General features: G+C 43.4%; 1 protein-coding gene across 1 annotated transcript in view; it reads right to left on the bottom strand.

Moving 5' to 3' along the window:
• Window positions 1-23,056, bottom strand: part of VPS35L (VPS35 endosomal protein sorting factor like) — a 495,721-nt gene that overhangs the window by 206,164 nt on the left and 266,501 nt on the right. Inside the window, exon 25 of the mRNA XM_086940786.1 lies at window positions 12,064-12,141. Within this exon, the coding sequence (XP_086796912.1) occupies window positions 12,064-12,141 (78 nt within the window). The remainder of the gene's footprint in view (window positions 1-12,063; window positions 12,142-23,056) is intronic.

Genomic DNA, 23,056 nt, shown 5'->3' with positions numbered 1-23,056 from the left:
ATAAAAAATGGTACAGTGAAGTTAGTAATTTGTTTCTATCTCAAAACAGGTTATTTAGAAGAAAGAGGTTTTATATACGTTGTCCTGAGGAAGGAGGTTTTATACAGCTTGGGTACCACCGAGGCGCACAGAAGCTTGCCTTTGTGAGATTACATCCAAGGAACGCATAGTATTGATTGTAAAAAATTAAATGTTATCAATACTGTCATTTGATTCTCATGGAATAACCACTGTTAATGACACATTTTTATGTCTATTTTTATCTTTCTTTGATAGTTTTTCATCTTTTTGTATCACTGTCTTATGTACTGTTTTAATATTGAGAATATTGTAATGCACATTCTGATGACATTTTTATTAAATAAAGATAATTTTGTATATATACACATCCCTTGGTTTCTTCCTTTTCAGGACTAGTGAAGTATTTTGGTTTGAATGTTTGTAGTAGTAGTGCACATATACATTGGTTTGACAATTGCCAAGAGTAATTGTTTTTCTGTACATTGATTACAGTACCCTCGCTCTTGGCTAGAAGGGGTCGCTCTCGTATTTTTACACTTTCAGCTAAAAACTTGCCTTCATAGCCACCTCGATAAAACCCTGTTTTGCCACGAACCAAAGCAGAATCGTCAAACTCACTTACATTTTATGGCAAGACTAGAGGCTCATATTATGCTTTTCTTTCCTTGCTTTATTAAACAGCAGCTAAACTAAAGGAACAAACTACAGCTCCCATGAGACACTTGGAAGTATAGCCAATAAACAACAGACAAAAGTAGCACAATCAGGGTAAGACCGTTCATTAAGTAATGAGTCCTCTTTTCTTGCTCATAGACAAAATAAATATTATAGGTGTACTTCTTACTATTTACTGTTACTTTTACATTTGGAGCAGTTTCAGGGTTGTATGTATGTCTAATTGATTGCAAGGCGTAGCAATATTTCAATTTTCTGTGTGCTCAGTGACTTCTGACATTTCTTTTCATACTTACCATTTTAGATGTGTTTCTTCAATCTGATAAGTTGCTCGTCAGCGCAGTTTGTCATTAGACAATTGCTGGGGGCTCCTTCTCAAGTAGTGTCCTGTCCAATATTCGGCTTCCCTGTAAAGTTGGCTGTTCCCACAGTCCATGCCTTCTTCAACATTTGCATTGAGGGTTGGCTACTCACTTAGCAGAGGGCACGGTTTTGGCCTCTTCATGACTTTAATCACATTGTGGTTTACCATAATTGCAAATGGAGGCATTCATTCTTCTAAGGGCCTCCTTATTTATAGTAGATTGTATTACTCATTTAAGATTACTTGATACCTGTCTAATAATTTATATTCAATGTTTTTGAAAGAAATTCCTTCCGTTTAAATGGATTAGCCTAAACTACCAGTTTGGACTTTCATCAGCACCTTGGTGCCTTATAAAACGTATTAAATGATTCATCTTGATGCTAAGTTGACGGGATTTCAGACTAATAGCATGCCACAATGATACACTATTTCTTTCCCAAGATCCGTTAGTTTTTCCACAACTACTATCAACTGGGACTCAGTCATAGCAGGACCTGGATTTTATCCGGAATCATAAAAATATCTAATCTTAGTTCGCCAAATAAATGGAACTTCTGGGTTTCTATACAGGTGAAGGGAAGGAAAATGCTACTTACCAGTATGCATCTGTTCTTGGCAAGTAGAGCTGCAGATTTCTACACTTTGCATTAGATCACCACCTGGTGTTGGGCTCGAATGATTGCATATTGTCGTCATCTTGGAAGTCACAAGATAGGCGACCTCCCTTGGACGATAGTGCGCATTGGCATCAGCTCCATCCTTAGATTGTTTTTCGCCATGATGGGAAATGATGGAGTTAGTAGAAAGAATGAAATGATGTCCATGCGTATATATCTAATTAAGATAGAACTGGAACAGATATAGGTCCCAGGGAGGCGGCAGGACGTGTAGAAATCTGCAGCTCTACATGCCAAGAACAGATGCATCCTGGTAAGTAGCATTTTCCGTTCGAGGCATATGAGCTGCAGATTCTACACTTTGCATCGTTTGTGCAGCAGTGTCTCCCCTAGCGGTGATCACCTGTATCCGTTGCAGTAGTTTGAAAGAGAGTTTTGAGGACAGCTTGGCCCTACTGCAGCTTGCTGCTTGGCTTGCACATCAACACAACAGTGTTTAGTGAAGGTGTGTGTTTTAGACCATGTTGCTGCCTTGTAGATGTCTTCTAGGGAATGTTCCCTAAGAAAGCCATGGAGGCTCCTAGTTTGCGTGTGGAGTGCACTCTAGAAGGAACTGTTAATGTGCGTTTTGCCTTGTGATAGCATATTTGTATACATTTAAAAATCCACCTTGCAATTCCTGATTTTGAAAAGGGGGGTTGCCTTTATGTGGTGGAGAGAAATCTACAAATAGTTGCTTTGTTTTGCGAAAGGATTTGGTCCCATCTATGTAATAGAGAAGAGCTCTTTTGACATCTAGTGTGTGTAGAGCTCTCTCTGCTACAGAGTCTGGGTTTTGAAAAAACACTGGTAACTCTACAGATTGGTTTAGATGAAAAGGAGTAATTACTTTAGGAAGGAATTTAGGATTAGTTCTTAAAACTACTTTGTTACGGTGTAATTGTAAGAATGGTTCCTGTATAGTGAAAGCTTGAATCTCACCAACTCTTCCAAGAGAGGTAATAGCAATGAAGAAAGCTGTTTTCCATGTGAGAAATTGCAGTTCACATTTGTGTAAAGGTTCAAATGGGTGTCCCGTGAGCCTGGTGAGAACAATGTTTAGGTACCACACTGGAGAGGGTGGTAACCTAGGAGAAATAATTCTATTTAATTCTTCCATAAAAGCTTTTATTGCTGGTACTCTAAACAACAACAGATGTCTGTTTTGTAGCTATGCCGCAATAGCTGCAAGATGTAAGCATATAGATGAATATGCTAGATTACATCTTTGTAAATGGAGAAGGTAACAGATAATATTTTGGATGAAGGCATCTAAAGGATCAATTTGATTATTAGTGCAGTAAATGGCAAATCTTTTCCATTTAGCAGCATAGTAAGTTCTAGTAGTAGGTCTTCTGGCTTCTTTAAAGATATTCATCAGTCTGGTGGCAGGTTAAGGTAACCAAACTCTAAGACTTCAGGAGCCATAACACCAGGTTCTGTTGGTGTGGGTCTGGATGTCTGATGTCTCCATGGTTCTGCGTTAGCATGGATGGGGTCAGATGTAATTTTTGGTGTGGAACTAGGGATAGTTCTAGTAGTGTTGTGAACCATGGTTGGCGTGCCATGTGGGAGCTATTAAAATGAGTTTGAGCGACTGTTGTCGTAGCTTGCGCACTATTAGTGGTAGTGGCGGAAAAACGTACGCAAATCTGCCTGACCAGTTCATCCATAATGCATTCCCCTTGGACAGCGGGTGTGGGAACCTGGCGGCGAAGGTTGGGCATTTTGCGTTTTCGTGTGTGGCGAACAGATCTATGTCTGGATGACCCTACTTGTGAAAGAATAGTAGAAGAACTTGTGGGTTGTAGTGCCCATTCGTGAATCTGTTGTGTATGTCGACTTAACAGATCTGCGATCTGATTGTGAACTCCTGGAAGGTGTTCTGCTAGTAGATACATCTTTTGTGGAATGGCCCATCTCCAAATGTTCTGTGCAAGCTGGGACAGTTGCAGAGAGTGTCCCCCCCCCAGTTTTTGTATATAGTACATGGCTGTCATGTTGTCCGTCCGGATCAAGACAGCTTTGTTCTGTACATGTACTTGGAAAGACTTGAGTGCTAAGAAAATTGCTAGCAGCTCTAGGTGATTGATGGGGGGCACCTTTTGTTGAGTGTTCCATTTTCCCTGAGTTGTATGGTGTAGGAAATGGGCTCCCCATCCTGTGAGCAATGAGTCTGTTGCAAGTACTATTTGTGGAACAGGTTCGAGGAACGGCCGCCCTTTTGCCAAGTTTTTGGTGTTCCACTACTGCAGAGAGCGATGTGTGCGGCTGTCTACCAACACCAGGTCTGTAAGTTGTCCTTGAGCCTGGTTCCACTGTTGGGCTAGGCATTCTTGTAACAGATGCATTTGCAGTCTTGCATAAGGTACAATCAAAATGCAAGATGCCATCATGCCTATTAGTCGCATGAACACTCTGGCTGGGAGAGAGTGTTGCTGTTGAGATTTTGTGACTAAGGCTTGAATACTCTGTATCCTGGCTGGACTGGGATACGCTAGAGCTGTAGACGTGTTTATTGTACCCCCTATGTACCGATGTACATGAGAGGGCTGAAGATGCGACTTGGTGTAGTTGATTGTGAACCCTAAGTCGTGTAATGTTTGAATTGTTTGAGATGTGTGTTGGACACATTGATTGAATGACTTGGCTTTTATGAGCCAATCGTCTAGATATGGGAAGACATGGATTTGTTGTCTTCTGAGATGTGCCGCTACTACTGCTAGGCACTTTGTAAACACTCTTGGTGCAGTTGTGACCCCGAATGGAAGGACTTTGAACGGATAGTGCTGTCCTTCAGTACAAATCGTAGATACTTCCTGTGAGAAGGATGTATAGGAATGTGGAAGTAGGCATCCTTTAGATCTAGTGTAGTAAGGAAGTCGCCTAGTTGCAGCAATGGGAGCACTTGTTGTAAAGTGATCATATGAAAATAATCTGGGTGTATATACCGATTGAGGGGCCTAAGGTCGAGAATTGGTCTTAGTGTCCCGTCCTTTATGGGTATTAGGAAATACAGCGAGTAAACCCCTGTTCCTTGATGTTGTAAGGGAACAGTTTCTATTGCGTTTTTCTGAAGTAGTGATAGAACTTCTTACTTGAGCAGTGTAAGGTGTTCTGCAAACATTGGACGCTGCCTGGGTGGTATGTGTGGAAGGGTAGCTGTAAGTTCCAGGCTGTAGCCATACTGGATAATCTGTCTTACCCACTTGTCTGTTGTGATGGAGTTCCAGACAGGTAGGAAGTGTGTTAGTCTGCCCCCACAGGATTGGAATGCTGTTGGGGGAGCAGAAGAAAGTCACTGTTTTGTGGTGGGGGAGGTTAGACTATTGTTGTTTCCTCATCCTCTACCCTTATTGTTGTTGCCTCTATAGCCTCCTCTAAAATATCCTCTATTGGAGATGTTTGTGCATTAGATTTAAAGGAAGCTGAATTGTCTGCTCCTGCTGTTTAGAGCCTCCTCTATAAAAAGAGCCTCAAGATTGGGTGGATTGCAAAGCTCCCATAAATTTGGCGGTATCAGTGTCCTTGTTCAACCTTTTCAAGTGCTATGTTTACCTCTGGTCCAAACAGTTGTTGTTGGTTGAATGGTTGATTTAAAATAGTAGTTTGCACTTCTTGCTTAAATCCTGAAATGCTAAGCCACGCATGACGTCTAAGTAGGACACTAGTGTTTATAGCTCTAGCTGCAGTGTCTGCTACATCAAGTGCACATTTGATTGAGGCATTTGAAATTAGCTTGCCTTCTTGTATAAGGTCATTTGCCTGTGCTTTATATTGGTGAGGTAGATGTTGCAAAAGTTTCTAACTGATGATAATGAGCCCTGTCATCGCTTGCGAGGAGGGCGTGTGTGTTAGCTATATGCCATGCATTGATAGCTTGGGCAGCTATTCTCTTGCCTGAAGCATCGATTACTTTAGATTCTTTAGAAGGGGGCGGTGCTTCGCCTGATATTTGTGAGTTTGCCCTTTTTCTAGCGTTTGACACAACTAGGGAATCTAAGGGTAGCTGTCCCTTAAGGTAGGCAGGAACCCCAGGAGCGGGCCTGTACTTTTTTTCTAGTCTTGGGTTTAGTATCCTAGTACGTACAGGATCGTTAAATACCTCTTGAGCATGTTTAAAGACCCCCTTAATCATAGGTAGTATTTGAACAGACCTTTGAGATTGTTCAAAAGTATCTAATAAGAAATCTTCCTCTAGCTTATCTGAATGCATTGTGACCCCATGATAGATGGCAGCCCTATTAAGTAAGTGTCCAAACCCGATATTGTTTTTCTGGAGGAGAAGGTTTGGATGGAATGTACGTGGGTCAGGAATATCTGGTATATCCTGTGGGTTTGGGTACTCCCAGTCTGGATCATTGCCTGGGTATGGAAAAGGCTCATCTGGGTCTGCCCATCCCCCCATGCTATACTCATCATCATTCTGAGGTGTATGTGGTGAAGAATGAGGAGGAGAATTTGGAGGAGAGATTTGTGGTGAAATGTTAGGAGTAAGAGGAGGTGAAGGAGAAGAAGTACAGGAGAAGAAGAGTGCATAGGAGATGTGGCAGGGTCCTTCTTCTTGACAGGCACTGGAGGTGTAGGTGCTGTGTCTGAAAGCCTCTTCCTTTGTGGAATAGTGGATACATGACCTGTCTTTGGATCAATGTAGATCTTCTTTTGTAGAGGATCAGGTTGGAAAAGGTCTTCTCCTTGCGGAACCACTGCTGGCGCCGATTTTTTTCGGTTCCGGGCGTGGTTGTTGCATATCTTTAGCCATAGGAGCTGTGATAGGGTCCTTTGGCGTAGATTTCGGCACCAAAGGTATTGTCTTTGGAGTCGAAAACTGTTTCGTGGGCTTGAGAGCATCGGAATCAGGCCTTGTAGGTTTCGGTACCGAAGATATTGGCTTCTGAGTGGAAGCTGGTTTTGTCGGCTTCGGAACCGGGACTTCTTTCAGTTTCGGTGCTGAGGGAGCTAGTGGGATCGGCACGTGCGGTTTGCTCGGGATGGAGCTACCAGAAGGCATGAGTATTTTCTTCAGAGCCGGGTTCGATGGCAGGGCTTTCGAAGTTTTCTTTCGGTCGCGACTGGGCCCCGGAGGCGGAGTGTTGACCTTTGCCTTCAATTTATGTGCTGGGTATGGGGCAGGGGCGGTAGTACTCACACGTTGACCCAATGGTTTGGAGTCATCTGCCACGGATACGATTTGGAGATCGTCGGAATCTTCTTCTGGGACGAGTGGAGCTTCTTCGACGAAGATATCCACCGGTTCCGGAGTTGATCTCTGCATGTCGTGTCGACGGACCCTCCGATCTCGAATAGTCTTTTTAGATCGAAGGGATGCACAGGCTGTACAGCTTGACTGGTCCTGTTCTGGCGATAAGCACAGGTTACAGACTCATGGTCGTTACTGTGTGGAAACTTTGCTCCACACTCGGGGCATCTTTTGAATGGCGTCCTTTCCATGAGTTGTAGGCCTCATGGCGTGGATAGGCCCAAATGCCCGCGTCGACGACCGGAATCGAGCTGACTAAGTGGAGTCGATGTTTGTTGATATCGGAAGTTGTTTTGTAAGGTTTTTTTGTGTCGAACTACTTACTATAAAAGGTAGATTTCGAACCAGAGCGGAAAAGTTTCATCCGAACCCAGTGGCGTAAAAAAACAATCTAAGGATGGAGCCGATGCCCATGCGCACTATCGTCCGAGGGAGGAGTCACCTATCTCGTGACTACAAAGACTTCTTCCAAGACAACAACAACATGCAATCGTCCGAGCCCAACACCAGGTGGCGATCTAATGCAAAGTGTAGAATCTGCAGCTCATATGCCTCGAACAGTTATCTTTTCATAATATCATTCCCAAGCAGCCTGGATACAAAGGGAAATTTCAAATTTTTCACAAATTTATATTTTCCCTGAGACCAGAAGAACAAGTTACTTACCTTCGGTAACGCTTTTTCTGGTCGATACAGTATCTGCCTGTGGATCCAATCCGGGGCGATCAATATGACTTGGGCCCGGTCTTGGCGAATCTTCCTCAGAACCAGAGGAATCAAAGGTATGGGAGGAAACGCGTAAAGGAGTTGTGAACCCCAACTCAACTGAAACGCGTCCCCCAAGGCTCCTTGCATCGGAAACTGGAGACTGCAGAATGACTGGCAGTGAGCATTCTCGTGAGTGGCAAACAAATCCACCCGAGGAGTTCCCCACATCCGAAAGATGTTGCGAACTACCTCTGGATGGAGCCTCCACTCGTGATCATCCGAGAACTGCCGACTGAGGCTGTCTGCACGTACGTTCAGAACTCCGGCCAGGTGATTTGCCATCAGACAAATTTGATGGTCTTGAACCCAGGACCAGAGACGCAGAGCCTCTCTGCAGAGACACCGCAACCCCACTCCTCCCTGTTTGTTGATATACCACATCGCGGTCGTATTGTCCGTCAGGACTTGAACTTACTGACCGCGAAGGGAAGGGAGGAAGGCCTTGAGCGCCAGACATATTGCCCGCAATTTTAGAAGGTTGATGTGAAGCAACCTTTCCTCTGGAGACCAAAGACCCTTGACCTCCAGATCCCCCAGATGAGCACCCCACCCTAGAGTGGATGCATCCGTTATCACCATGGCCACCGGAGGAGGTAGTTGAAAAGGCTTCCCTTGAGACAGATTACCTTCCACGCTCCACCAAGATAGATCCGCCGCAGCTTCTCTGGGGATCCTCACTGACTCCCTGAGATCTCCGTTGTGCTGATACCACTGCCGGCGGAGGCACCACTGGAGTGCCCTCATGTTCAAGCATGCATGGTTGACCAATAGAATGCAAGAAGCCGTCAGACCGAGCAGGCGAAGAACCTTCAGGACTGGAACAACCGCTCCATTGCAAAACAAGGGAATCATTTCCTGTATGTCGCAAATCCTTTGAGGAGGAGGGAATGCACGACACACAGTTGTGTCCAGTACCGCACCTATGAACAGGTTGCGCTGGGAGGGCACCAGTTGAGATTTGGGTACATTCATTGAAAAACCCAACCTGTGTAACAACTGAGTTGTCTCCTGCAGATGACGGAGCACTGTCTCTGGAGATCCCGCTTTGATCAGCCAATCGTCCAGGTATGGGAATACTGGAATTCCCGACCTTCTGAGATGTGCAGCCACCACAGCCATCACCTTGGTGAAAACTCGAGGTGCAGTAGTAAGCCCAAACGGAAGGACTGCAAACTGGTAGTGTTGCGATCCCACCGTAAAACGGAGATACTTTCTGTGCGACTTCAGAATGGGGATATGAAAATACGCATCCTGCAAGTCGATTGACACCATCCAGTCTTCTTCCATCAGCGCTTGAAGAACCTGTGCAAGTGTGAGCATTTTGAACTTCTCCTGTTTGAGATAGAGGTTCAAAATTCTGAGGTCCAGTATTGTACGTAACCTGCCATCCTTCTTGGGGATCAGGAAATACCGGGAGTAGCACCCCTGACCCCTTTCCTGATCTGGAACCACCTCTATCGCACCTTTTCTGAACAGTGCCAGGACTTCTACCTGCAGGAGAAGCAGGTGGTCCTCCGAACAATAACCTTGGCAAGGAGGGTAATTGGGAGGGAACTCCTGAAAAGGAAGTGCATACCCATTTTCTACGAGATTGAGAACCCAAAGATCTGATGTAACAGATTCCCAATCCCGTAGAAAATAAGTAAGCCGACCCCCTACAGGACCCGCATGATCCGGAATGGCGGATCTAGGGCTGATTTGCTGCTGCGGGTGGGGGATGATTGTTAGAGGAGGAAGTAGAGGAGGAGGCTTGGCGTCCACGAGCACAACTCCTTTGTCTACCTCTGTATGTCTTATACAATAGGTTCTGCTGTTGCTGCTGGCCTTGTTTATAGGGACGAAAAGTGGATCTACCAAATCCCCTAAACTTCCTGTTGGTAGAGCCTCTAGCCTGCAGGCCCAAAGACCTTGCTGTCGCCCGGCTATCTTTGAACCTCTCCAATGCTACATCCGCTTTATTTCCAAAGAGGCCAGTTCCGTCAAATGGTAAGTCCATTAGAGTAGACTGTACATCTGCTGAAAATTCAGAGGACTTAAGCCATGCGGCCCTTCTCGTGGCAACAGTAGAGCCCATTATCCTGGCCACAGAGTCCGCCGTGTCCATGCCACTCTGAATTACCTGGCGGGCCGCTGCCTGAGTATCAGAGACTACTTAATTAAAGTTCTTTCTATCTTCCTCCGGAAGCTTAGTTGACAATTGTATCACAGAGTCCATCAAAGCATGAACATATCTCCCCAGCAGGCAAGTAGCATTGGTCGATTTAAGAGCCATGCTACCAGAGGAGAAAATCTTTTTTGCAGACTGGTCCAATTTTTTTAGAGTCTTTATCTGCTGGCACCTGTGGAAAAGAACCTGCAGACCTGTTGGCACAAGCGGCCTGCACAACCAGACTTTCCGGTGAAGGATGCGAAGATAGAAACTCAGGGTCACTTGGTGCCAACCTATAACGTCTTGCCACTGACCTGGACACCGCAGGAGCAGACAATGGTCTCTTCCAGACCTCAAATATTGGCTCAGTCAAAGCCTCAGTGAATGGGAGTGTAGGCTCTATAATAGACGAAGGCGAATGCAAAAATCCGTGAGGATGTTAGGCTTGAACTCAACGGTAGGTAAAGTCAGATTAAGCAGCTCCGCAGCCTTCTTAATGACTACATGGTAGGGTGCCAAGTTTTTCCACCGGAGTCGGTGTCCGAGGAATCTCCTCGTCTTCTTCTGGGGAACCCTCACGAGATCGCTCAGGTGAAGGTGACACGAAGTCCTTGTGATGTTTACGAGATGAAGACTTCCTCTTTGAGTCCGAAGACTCTTTGCCAGAGTAATGTCTTGAGCTATGCTTCCTACTCTTGTGCTTCTTCTTCGAGCAGCCTGAAGCATGACCCGAAGCCGACTTCGACCTCACTCTGGACCTCGACCTCTACTTCGATCGCAACTTCTGCTTCGACCTCGAGCGTCTAGAGGTTGACCTCGAAGACCTTCCAGCTTCTTTTCCTTTCACCTTGGCCAGCAGAAGTTTCACCTCACGTTCTCGTAGAGCCTTTGGGTTTATTTTTAAGCAGGATCGGCAGCTCTTGACATCATGGTCCGAACCAAGACACCACAAACAATCATCGTGCGGATCGGTAATAGACCTCATCCGGGCACACAATCTGCACTGTTTGAACCCCGTCTTCCTCGACGACATCCTCGACGAAGAATAGACACTCGACAAAGAAACAGTAACACAAAATAGCAACAAGTTACTATCTGAATCACAGAAGATCCCAGAAACCGTTAGCGTTGACTACACGGAAAAAAGGGAACTGATATCATCACGCCGACGTAGGCCTAATAAGGAGTCGGAGACGTCAGACGGAGTCGCGCGCGATGCTGTGCTCCTATGACGTCGTCCACGCCGGCGTGCTACAAAGAATTTTCTGAACGTTGTGGACGCAGGGGGATATTCACAAGGTGAGGAATCCACAAGGCAGATGTATCTATCAGAAGCACTCCTACAAATATCCATCTGCTGTCAGGCCAGACCTAAATAGGCTGTGCTGTTTTGGCCCGAATTAACCATGTGGTTTTGTAAGATGCCAAGGGCGCACTGAGACACAGTTTGCAGTTCAACATTTTGCCATTAAAGTGGTTGATACTGAACCGCTTTGCTTCGGCTCTAAACACGTTATAAGTTCAATAGTCTGTCACGGAAGGGGGTGGGGGGGAGGGGGTGGGGGGGACAGGCAAGTTCTCACTACTCTGACCTTGCAATCACAACTGTAACACACATGGAGGAGTACTGAGTGATATTAATAAGTATATTATTCGTTCCATGTTTGTATTGTCTTCTCCTCCCTTTGCTCCCCCCCTGGTGTTGGTCTGCGCAGGGGTGTACTGAAGTAAGCCCAATGATGAAGCATGTCACAATATTGTGAGTGAGGGCAGTATTTCTTCACTGAGCACGTGCCACCTTCTTAATATCACTCACCACTACTCCATGTGCGTCACATAAGTTCAATAGTGCCCACACTGCCTTCAATAAGGTCCATACTTTGTTAATGCTAGAGAGGAATAGTCCATATTCGTCTAGCACTTTGTAGAAAAGAAAGAAAAATACCCAATGACTGCGTCATCTTGTCATGAACAAACACAAAGGGAAAATGGGCAACTAATTTAAACATTTCAATTAGAAGCTGCTGTGCTTAGGTCAAGAGACTGCCATTTTGGACTTACCACTGAAAAACATACAATAGTGCTCTTTCTTTCGCTAGTGAAGTAACAAGCATAATGTAAGCAGCACAAAAGATGGCCTACGGATACTAGGCAGTTCACCACGTACCCGCACAAATGCAGCAGTCTTTCTGGAATGATTTCCCTTCATCACTTTCCGGGTTTCCATCGCCAACTGGTTCACGCTCTAAAGAATGTAACAAATTACGTCATTAGAATGCGCAAGTAAAAACGAATCAGTCTTGTTACATATGTCCAACACAGCTATACATAGGTAGTTCTGCATTGAAAAGAATATCTCAAATACAGCAGCATGGTATAACAAAAACAAATACCCCTAGCACATCATTGCCTGCAATAGACCAATTTTAGAGACCCAGAGATACACATGGGAGTCCAAAAGCTAGCTACTAATGTCAATGGAATAACCTCCGTGGGAACTGATACTAAAAAAAATCCCTCTCCTCCTCCAAGAAAGACAGGGTACGAAAAAGATGATGGTGAACTGGTGCAGCAGCCTCCTTATACAAACCGGTTACTTCCTCACAGACACTGCAAGGACGCAGCAACTGCAATGATGAACAAAGTGGCTATGAAAAAGAGTGCCCGGATCAAAATCTGTTGGAGATTGCCATGACAATGTCTCTATAATGCATGAAAATACTTAAGACACTGCAGTATGTTTTAGATGCAAAGGACATATTATGGGATGATTATGGAATAATCGTCCATAACTCATAATTAATATCAATGAAGTGGTCACTTGTTGCTGACGAAAGGCACATCATCCCATCCCTAATAAAAACCAAGGCAATTAATGTGCAAGTAGGAGAGATTTTAAACTTTGTCTGAACACAAGACCACCATCCAGATTTTTTTTTATTCACAGGAATAGAGTTAGAAAAATGGGTTGCTATGAACCGCCCCTGGTTCACTTCATTGCTGAGTGACCGTGCACTTAGTGGTGTATAAAAATCAAAACAATTAATCGATAAACCATTGGCTGATTGACCATGCAGACCAGCTTGAATTGTATGTTTAGCCCTACGCTGGCAGCGAAGATAGAAGTGTACAAGTCTTCGACAGTGCCCATGTTGGCATCCCTAAAAACAATGTTTTTCCAATGAGCAGGCAACCTATTGATATCTTTCTCGCAGAGGGCACTTATCAAAGTTTAAAGTGAAATTAAAGGATGAGAAATATCATGCACAAAATGCACTTTTTATTAAATCTATTAAGTGTATTTTCAATCATTTGCCATCAAAGTATTTCAGCAATAGTCAATTAATACATGGGCCAGACTCCTACCCTTAATTGGATATAAAATGAATTGCCCATAATGCCCCTAAACTACAGACGGGTCATTGTAAGCTGCAGTCAGACCCCTCTCAAAGCATCTCACAGGATATGGTGGAGTCCAGATAGTGTGGGACAAGTCAGATTTTAGAAATCTGCCATCCGCTGTGACCACCTTTTTCCATCACAACCGGTTTGATGAAGCCCGGTAATGATTAGAACAATTTTGTGCTTCAAGCAGCTGGTATTAACACCACCACCAACATCCACATTTTGTGCACTAAATAGTGATTTCCAAATGGTGTAAGAGCATTCGTGTCTTAAAAACCAGGGCCCAAAGATCAGCAGGGAAGGCGTTTAAAGTCTTTATGCTTACAGGGGAACTATTCAGAACAACAAATGCATGTATTCTATGGTCTTTATAGTTACATAACAATGTGATGCAGCAAAGACTACTACAACAACTGTCCGGCATCACTCTATAGAAGGTGAGAATGATATTGGAGTGAATGAGAAGAATCACATTAGAAGGGCAATGGTACAAGTGATTAATACAGTTAGTGGTCTTGGGCAAGAGTTGACCATTCCTCTGAAAGACGCTGCTCACATCAGACAATAGCTTTTGAGCATATTATGAAACAAGAGAACCGCAACTATGGGTTTGTATGTCGAAACCATGATTTCCCTAACCATGCATGCCTAAACAATAAGGTCTTAATAATGACTTAATTCCATGGTAAAGGCATGAACAGTAAAGGGTTAAGGTTGCGAACACCCTCCCCACGCCCTAAGCTACAACCCCCCCCCCCAAATCCTAAGGTCAAAATATCCCTACCCCTCCAAACCCCTACACTGTCCCCTCCCCCTGCCCGGAGACCTAAAACCATGACCCTTAACCGAACCCAGCCCAGCCCTAAAAACTGCCCGCCCTCCCCTAAGCCCTAAAAACTACCCTGACTACCCCTTCCCCTCCCTCTGCCCTGAGGCCCAATACCCTAACCCCTAATTAAAAAAACTTCCTCGACCCTCCCCAGTCCAAAAAACGACTCCAACAATCCCTCAGCATTGAAAACTAATCCTGACCCCCCAGCCCTGAAAAATATCCCCAGCCCTGAAGACTAGCCCCAAACCCCCTAAGACAGAAAACTACCCCCAATCCACCTCAGAAAACTACCCCCAACCCACCCCAGCTCAGAAAACTAACCCGACACAGCCCACAAAACTACCCTGACCCACCCCAGCACAGAAAACTACCCCAACCACCCCAAGCCCACAAAACTAACCTCAACCCACCCCCACCCCTAAAACTAATCCAACCCACCCCCAGCTCAGAAAACTAACCCGACCGACCCCCAGCCTAGAAACCTACCACGACCCACCTACTATTCCAGAAAACTTCCCCGACCCCCCAAGCATACAAAACTACGCGGCCCACCCCCAGACCACAAAACTACCCCGACCCACGCCCCAGACTACAAAACTACCCCGACTCACCCCAGCCCACAAAAATTCCCCAGCCCCACTTACCTCACCAAAGAGGTCTCCCTGCGTGGTCTTCCTGCTTCCGTCCAATGCAGCCAGCAGCTGAACTGCGCATTGCCTTACCCACGCACATGTGGTTAAGGCAATGCATGTTTAAGACAAGAGTGGTTTGGTAAACATCCTTTACAACAAAACTTTTTCCACGCAGTACCTTTACAACGCAGGGATTACAACGCAAGTAGTTACAACGACTTGCGCTGGAGGGCGCTGTAGGATAGGGAATAGTTTCATTACTATCCAAAACCTTCCCTACTATCCACGTGGACTGGAGTTGGAATAGTAAATTAAACTATTCACTATCCAGCGCCCCCCAACGCAAGTCGTTGTAACGACTTGCGTTGTAAAACCTGTGTTGTAAAGGCATGCGTGGAAAAAGCATGCGTTTTAACGACATACATCCGAGTGGTTTAGCTTGCGGTGTCGGAACACTTGTGGTTTAGACTGCAGTGTTCCAACTGTTTCCCTAACTATGGTGATGATGACAGGGAATGTTTAAAAGGCACCAGATATAAACGGCATCCCACTAACCAGCACAGAAGTAGTAGTAATGGACTCTGAATAGAGGATGTTTTTGTTGTCTATGATCAGTTGAAGCCTACATACTGATGCAGGGTTTTTTTAGGCTTTGGTGGCATGAAGCCAAGGAATTTAATTAATACTGCTGTCAATTATTGAAGAGGCTGCAACTTGATCACACAAAGTTGATTGGATCTTCAATAGCTGCAAGTTGGTCTCAGGAGGGGTTATGGTAAGCATTGAGCTTGTTGAATATCTTTAGTTAGACTTGAACATTATGTGGGTTTACATTTCTGATGGAATCGGATTCTTTTTTGGGGCACAAGCTGCACTTAATGCATTTCTGGAGAGATCCCCCTTTTCGGATTGTCGATTTGTAGGGAATAAAATTGCAATGGTATTAGTGTATACAATATGTCGATTTTCAACATATTGTTCCATAGTGACAAGTAGGGACAATGGATATGGCTCAGTGATGGAACACCACTGGTATTGTGTGCTGGCTTTGGTACTATGGGTACATTCGATGTATGGAGCAAATGGAGGTTGGGCGCTTGTAGCCTGCATCTGCTTTTTGATGGGTATGAATTGAATGGCTGTAGAATCAACTGAGCTTCTGGGGTGAGGTGTTTTAGAGGGCTTGGTTGTGCATAAAAATAAGGTTAATAGTTAGGAAAGATGTGCGTATGGGAAGGAGAGGGGCTGATTCCAACTATAGATGGAACTGAGGTTAGTGCTATTGGTGAAGCATCAGTTTGGGCATCAAACCTGAAAAAAGTCACCAAGGTAATATAGGGGTGGTTTGTTGAATGGCCAGATAGAGTAGAAGTCAAGAACAGTGTAGTTGAAAGAGGTGGCTTAGATTAGAGTTTAGTCAATCAACACACTTGTGATGGTGAGATGCTGCAGTGGTTATAGCGGTATTGGGACAACTATTTCTGCTTGGCTCATGCTCTCTCGTAGGTCTGAATCGAGGTGGCGAAGTGAGCTAAAGAATGACGATTGATTCAACCCAGATCTGTGACTGGGGATAAGTGTCTGAAAAGTTTCAGCACTCCATCGATCAACTCCTTGTGTTTGCTTTTCTGGTAGATGTGGACAGGCACCTTTAGTGGTATGCACTTGTATTAGATTGTTTGGTATTCTTCGATAGGCTCATCAATTCCGGGGAGGCTCACTGTAGCGAGGTGAAGAATACCATTCAGGTGAGTTGCATGTTTTTTTGGATTACTTGAATCAAGAGATGATCCTCAGTTCAGATAACCTTTTGGTCCTGGTTAGACCAGGACACTTCAAAGTTTGGATTTGTCCCCTGTTTCATTTCATTAGGATGTAGAGACTACGAGAAGCAAGATGGCGGCCGCTACCGTAGCCGAGTGAGGAGCTGTCGCGTTTTATCGCCTGGGACCCGACCGACCTGGAGCTTATCGGTGTTTGTTTCCTGTTGTCTTGGGTCGTCGTGCTTCTGGCGGTTTGCCGGTGCTCTTCCTGCTGCGACTGCCACTTTTTGTCATCTTTGACGGCCAGGCGTGGAGGCATTGCTGTACTTCTTTTTGCTGCGAGGGGGTAACAGGAGCCGCGGCGCCTCCGCGGCAGCTCGCTGACCCAGACCGGCGGTGGAGACGCGAATTGCGGCGTCTTCACCAGATAAGTGGAGGGCTCTGACTGGGGCCAAGGAGAAGCGGAGCAGCAGGAGCTGCGGAGAGATCGACGAGCTGGGCTTTGCACCGAAGAGCTGGGCTGAGCTGATAGCCTGAGAGGTTCAAAGACGTGTGCTCTTTTGCCTGTTTCCAGATTTTCCATTCCATTCTTGCAACATTGTATCAGCACTTGTAGCGCTACCGGTAAGCTCTGCCTAAATCGTGAATTATATGTTTGGATTCTAACTTGAGCTTGCGAGTCTTTTGCAATCCACTCCGAGCCTTGTGACTGATTAACTATTATTGAAAAAAAAAAGCAAGGGTGAAAAAAAAAACAATTTGAGAGAAAGTGAATGCTGTAGACTCTTTGAAAGCTTTTTGAAAGCTCCCTCTGCTGGAGAAAAAACAACAAAAATTCCTTACTTACTAATTAACTAATCTGCCATTATTGAAGGCTTGGTCATGGCTCCTAAAGGCAGAGGAGTTAAAAAAAATACTACAACTAGTATGTTAACCAACTCCAATTCTACGAAGGAAAAAGCGGCAGTTTCTGCAACAGTAACTGCAAATGAAAGTACTAAAGAACCTGTAATACCGGAACTATTTAGGAAAAAAAATACAGCTAATCTTTCTAAAACTAGTAATAATGAGCAAACTCCCTCTAATGTTCCCTCCGGAGCTATTTCTAAAAAACTTACCACTACCCAGCCAACTGAAACCCCTGTAACCCCTGTAAATTCAGCAGTGATAGACGAGGAGGAAGGGGAAGGAGGTGTGGATGATGCATTATCTGAATTATGTCAAGCCGTGGAGGGAGTTAGAGTTTCACCTTGACCGAACAAACAACACGACGCAGACTCTATGGAATCTGGGGGTCAATTTTTTTCAATGTCCGATGTTTCAATCATGTCAGAAGGGGACCCGGATGAGGAGTTGCCTATTGAGGGTCAACTCTGGGCTGATGACTGTAATTTAGTTTCTGAAGAAGATTTACTTGGATCATACTTTCTATCGAATGAAGGAGCGCCAAGCACCGTCCGCAGGGTCATAGAGGCCAAAGTAGCCGAAAATTCAGGTCCCATAATTCAACCGCAATGGGAAAGAACAGAGTCGAATGCTGAAAATAATCCTGAATCTTCTGAGTTATTGGAGGGAGATGAGGAGGTTACTCTCAAGTCAATATATCAGTTACAGACCACCATGTATAGAATGATTATGACCCACAGAGAGGAAACTAAGGCAGAGGGACTTCGCACTCAAGGAGCAGTGCGTAAACTTCAGAATGCTGTTCGCCGGCTGGCTAAGTCCAGCACAGATATTAATTTGAGAGTACAAGAGACTGAGACCCGTATATCTGCGGTTGAGGACGAACTGGCTATACAAAAATTCTCAATTAAAGACATTGATAGTACCGAAAAGATATTGACTGGAAACTAACTGATTTGGAAAATCGCGCTCGGCGCAACAACCTACGCATATTGGGAGTCGCAGAAAAGGCAGAGGGAAAAGATATCCGACGATTTGTTGTAGAGATGTTCTCAGATGCCTTTCCAGACCTGACTGGATGGGATTGGGATAAAGAAATTATAAGAGCTCACCGCTTTCCTTTCAACCTAAAACACGATCAGGAGACAGGAAATAAAAACCCAAGAGCTATTCTTATAAACTTGCAGAATTACTTACTTCGGGAGATTCTATACGATCTGGCAAGACCATCTAAGACTAGAAAGGGTCTGGGGCATGAATTCTTTGTTCGACCAGACTTCTGCTCTGCGACAGTGCAACAACGCTGGAGACTTAAACAACTAATGACACCAATACGATCTAAAGGGGGCCAAGTCTTCCTATTAAATCCAGCCAAGCTTAAGGTTGTATATAAGGGGAGAACGATTTTTTTTGTCTCTGAAATCAAGGCACAACAATTTCTAGAAACTATGCAGTAACGATTTATAGGATAAACAATGAAGACTAGAATTACATGTAGACCGAGTGGTTGGTCCTTCTTGCTGTGCTTTATCTTGATGCTCTTTTTTTTTTCTTCTTTTCTCTCTTTCCTTACTCTTCTTTTTTTTTGGTAGAGGTATGCGATTTTTCAGGTCGGGCTGGCTCAGGCGGAATTCACAGCCCATACTCACTTTCCATTGATGAGGGCAATAGCCCTTACGCTTATGGTGGGGGGGATTTGTGGGGAGGGTGGGTCTGGGGGGGTGTGTTGGGGGGGCTTGGGGAGGGTAAACATTTTTTATTTTGGGGTGCAAGGCCATACAGCTGAAAGATGCTATCAATTTAAGTTTGTGATCCATTTAGTGCAGGTGCCGAGATTTGGAAAACTTTGCTATTTTTGTTATTATGAGTTTAACACTACCAGATTACTAAAAACAAACAATGGTTAGACTGAATATATGTTCCATCAATGTGTGTGGGTTAAATGACAAAAGAAAAAGGGGTATATTGGCTCAGATACTTAAAACTATGCGGTTGGATATAGTTTGCATACAGGAGACTCATATTGCCTGGTCTAATAGAAAGTGGTTAAGAGATCTTGGATTGGAAGTTGTAGGATGTTCTCGTCAAAGCTCTACTATAAGAGGAGTGGCAATATTAAAGCGATATGGATTGGGGGAAATTAAAAAAGTTAAAGAAGATGTATTAGGTCGTTGGGTTATTGCTGAAATTAAAATTGGAGGATCAATCACTACTATTTGTTCAATGTATGCATCGGTACTGGATGATCCCTCGATTTTTAATTTTCTGAGTATGGAGTTAGCTCAATGGCCACCTAATATTGTGTTATGTGGAGATTTTAATTTACATCTAGAAGAAACCTATGATATCAATGGTAATACTCCATGTAAAGGTAGGAAGAGGAAAGTGTTTGGTGCACTTAAAGGGATGATTCAGGATTTCAGAATGCTAGATATGGGGCATGAGAAAAGGGATGCGAAGTCTGGCTATACTTTTTTTTCTGCCCCCCATCAGAAATTTTTTAGATTAGATTATTTCTTTATTTCCAAATGTTTATACAATGAGCTTGCTCAAGTGGAATACGAGGTGTCACCGAAAATCATTTCAGATCATAACCCTATTATTTTTAAGTTTGAATTAATTACTCCTACCACCCCTCGATCATGGTCTTTTGATCGCAAATTACTATATGATATATCCTATATTAAGCATATGAACAGTTGGTTCCCGGAATTTATTTTACACAAAAGAGGCACTGCGTCTGCAGAAATAGTGTGGGATGCTTTTAAATGTGGGGTTCGGGGAGAAACATTGAGCTATTCAATAAGAAAACAAAAAGAGGTTAAAAGGCGAGAAGTAGCGGAAATGCAAAACTTAAGAATGTTAGCGATCCAACTCATGCAGGCGTATAATAAAGGATTAGCTACTGAAATCATTATAAAGGAGCTAACGATCCTCAAAGCTAAGATTCATCAGGGATTCGCTACAAAATTTGCTCAGCAAATCTCTGCTTTCAGGACAGAGGTGTATGAACTGGGAGAAAATACTGGTAAACATTTGGCTAAGAGGGCCAAACAGAAAGCGACGTTTGCCAGTATTGATAAAATAAATAATTTGACAGGAATAACAGTGAATAAAACAGAAGAAATCCTTGAAGTATTCAAGGATTTTTATTCTAAACTGTACACAGAAGATGTTAGGACAGTCTGCCCAGATCAGATCACCCTGTTCGTTAATTCAGCTTTAGATTCCAAGCTATCTAGCGAGGAAAAGGAAAAATTAGACTCACCGCTTACCTGGGAAGAAATAGAACTCTCTCTAATGTCCTTAGCTTCAGGCAAAGCAGCAGGTCCTGATGCTATCCCCCTAGAGTTTTTTAAACAGTTTAGACCTGCTCTAAAAACAGAATTAATGGATTTATGTTTAAGAGCCCAACAGGGAAATGCTCCTAAATCATGGAATGATTCTACAATCACTGTGTTCCTTAAAAAAGGCAAACCTCCGTTATTACCCTCATCTTTTCGTCCCATATCTCTTATAAATGCAGACAGTAAAAATTTTTCTAAAATTTTAGCTATACGATTGTCCAATATTATTTCCCCCTTAGTTTCTATCTACCAACATGGCTTCATCCCCACTAGAGAAACTGCAGATCACATTCAGAGAGTGATCTAATTTCTGGATTGGTCTCAAGCAACTCGGTCTAATGTAGGACTTGTATTTTTAGATGCTGAAAAAGCTTTTGACCGGGTTGCTTGGGACTATTTGTGGGATGTTTTATCTAGGAAGAGATTAGGCTCTGGTATAATAGGAGCTTTAAAAACGCTGTATGCTGCTCCTAAAGCGCATATTCGAATTAATGGGAAGATTTCCCCTTCGTTCTCGATTACCAGAGGCACCAGACAAGGATGTCCCTGTTCCCCTTTACTTTTTGCTTTTTACATTGATCCGTTAATTAATCGTTTTCTTTTGGAGCAAAAAATTAAACCCATTGTATTAGCTAATGTTAATTAACGAGTGTTAGCTTACGCTGACGATATAGTGATAACCACTACCGATGTCCAGTCAGCCCTACCGGTGATTGATGATATTGCTAGGCAATTTGGATCTTTCTCAGGGTACAAGCTTAATCTCGAGAAGACTCAAATTCTTTGCTCAGGAGATAAACCACCATCAAATATCTCCACTACCCCAGAGGTTACATACTTAGGAATTAAGATCTCCCTCCCCATAGAGAAGATACCAGAACGCAATATAAATCCCATAATAACACAAATTAATGCCTCACTACAGCGTCTAGACCACTTACACTTATCACTCTATGGCAGACTTAACATTTTAAAAATGATGGTCCTACCAAAAGTGCTGTATTTGTATCGTACAATACCACTAGAAATCCAACCGCTCTGTTTTAAAAATTTAGAAAGAACTACCTTTCGGTTCTTATGGGGGTATAAACGACATAGGAAATCATCAAAGAAAATGATACTGAGTAATGAATGTGTTGGATGGAATGTTCCTTATTTTCTTATGTATTATTTTTCTGCTGTATTGCAATATATAAGCCCCTTCATTTTGGGAGATAGAGTAGAGATGGAGATACATCAAACTCCGTCAATCTATGAAACGATCTTGGGCGAAAAAGTTAAGGGTAGCTTTCTGAAGATTGTAGAGCCCAGCTATCATAAAAAAACAAAATTTAAGATTTTAAAAGCGGCTTTTGGAGTTTGGCAAAAAGTGCGAAAACATCTGAAATTACGTAAATTGAACTTCTATACCCCCCTTATATCAAGAGGCCTGTTACCAGAAACTTTTTGCGATCTAACTATGTATAGATGGCAACAGAGAGGAATATGCTACCTGGGTGACTTGTTTAGTGATGATCAAATGCTGTCATTTCAGGAGCTTATGAATACATTTGCGGTGGGAAGAAAAGATTTTTTTAAATTTCTTCAGTTACAAAGTTACCTACTAAATTATCCTTTTTCTCCCCCTTCTAAAGTTCCACTGTTAGAACTTCTGCAAAAAAAAAACCGTATAGGAGCAATTTATATAAGTTTAATTCAGGAAAATGGCACTGATTTAGGACAATGTCAGCAGAAATGGGCTAATATTTTAGGCATACCGGAAGTTGATATTTTGTTATCAATTAAAATGGCTTCAGAGTGTTTAGTAACAGGGATGATTAAATCACAACATTTTATGTGTATTCATAATTTGTATTATACTCCTAGTAAAGTTGCCAAGTGGAGTACTAGGACCGGCACAAATTGCAACCGATGTGGTCTATTTTCAGCTGATGCTTTACATATGTTTTTTTCTTGTCCCAAACTCTCGAATTTGCTCCTACATATTGAACATTTCTTATTTATTGTCCTTAAACATGAGGTTAAGATAACAGCGGAACTATTGTTATTAGGTATTGATCATACTGTTATTAGGCCAAGACCTCTCTCATATTTTTTATTTATTTGTATGGCTGCAGCCAGGTCCTGTATTACCAAAGAATGGATTAACTCAGTTCCGCCGTCTTTTTCTATGTGGCGTGAAAAATTATTGTTTATGTACAACATTGAATCTGCTATATACAAGTTGAAGGGGGTAAGAAAAAGAACTTTGGGGGAGAAAATTTGGGCACCAATT

The sequence above is a fragment of the Lissotriton vulgaris genome, chromosome 10, assembly GCF_964263255.1.
Source record: "Lissotriton vulgaris chromosome 10, aLisVul1.2, whole genome shotgun sequence".
In the NCBI taxonomy this organism is placed as follows: domain Eukaryota; kingdom Metazoa; phylum Chordata; class Amphibia; order Caudata; family Salamandridae; genus Lissotriton; species Lissotriton vulgaris.
Note: the sequence above shows the minus strand (reverse complement) of the source record. Positions and strands in the feature narration are given on the sequence as shown.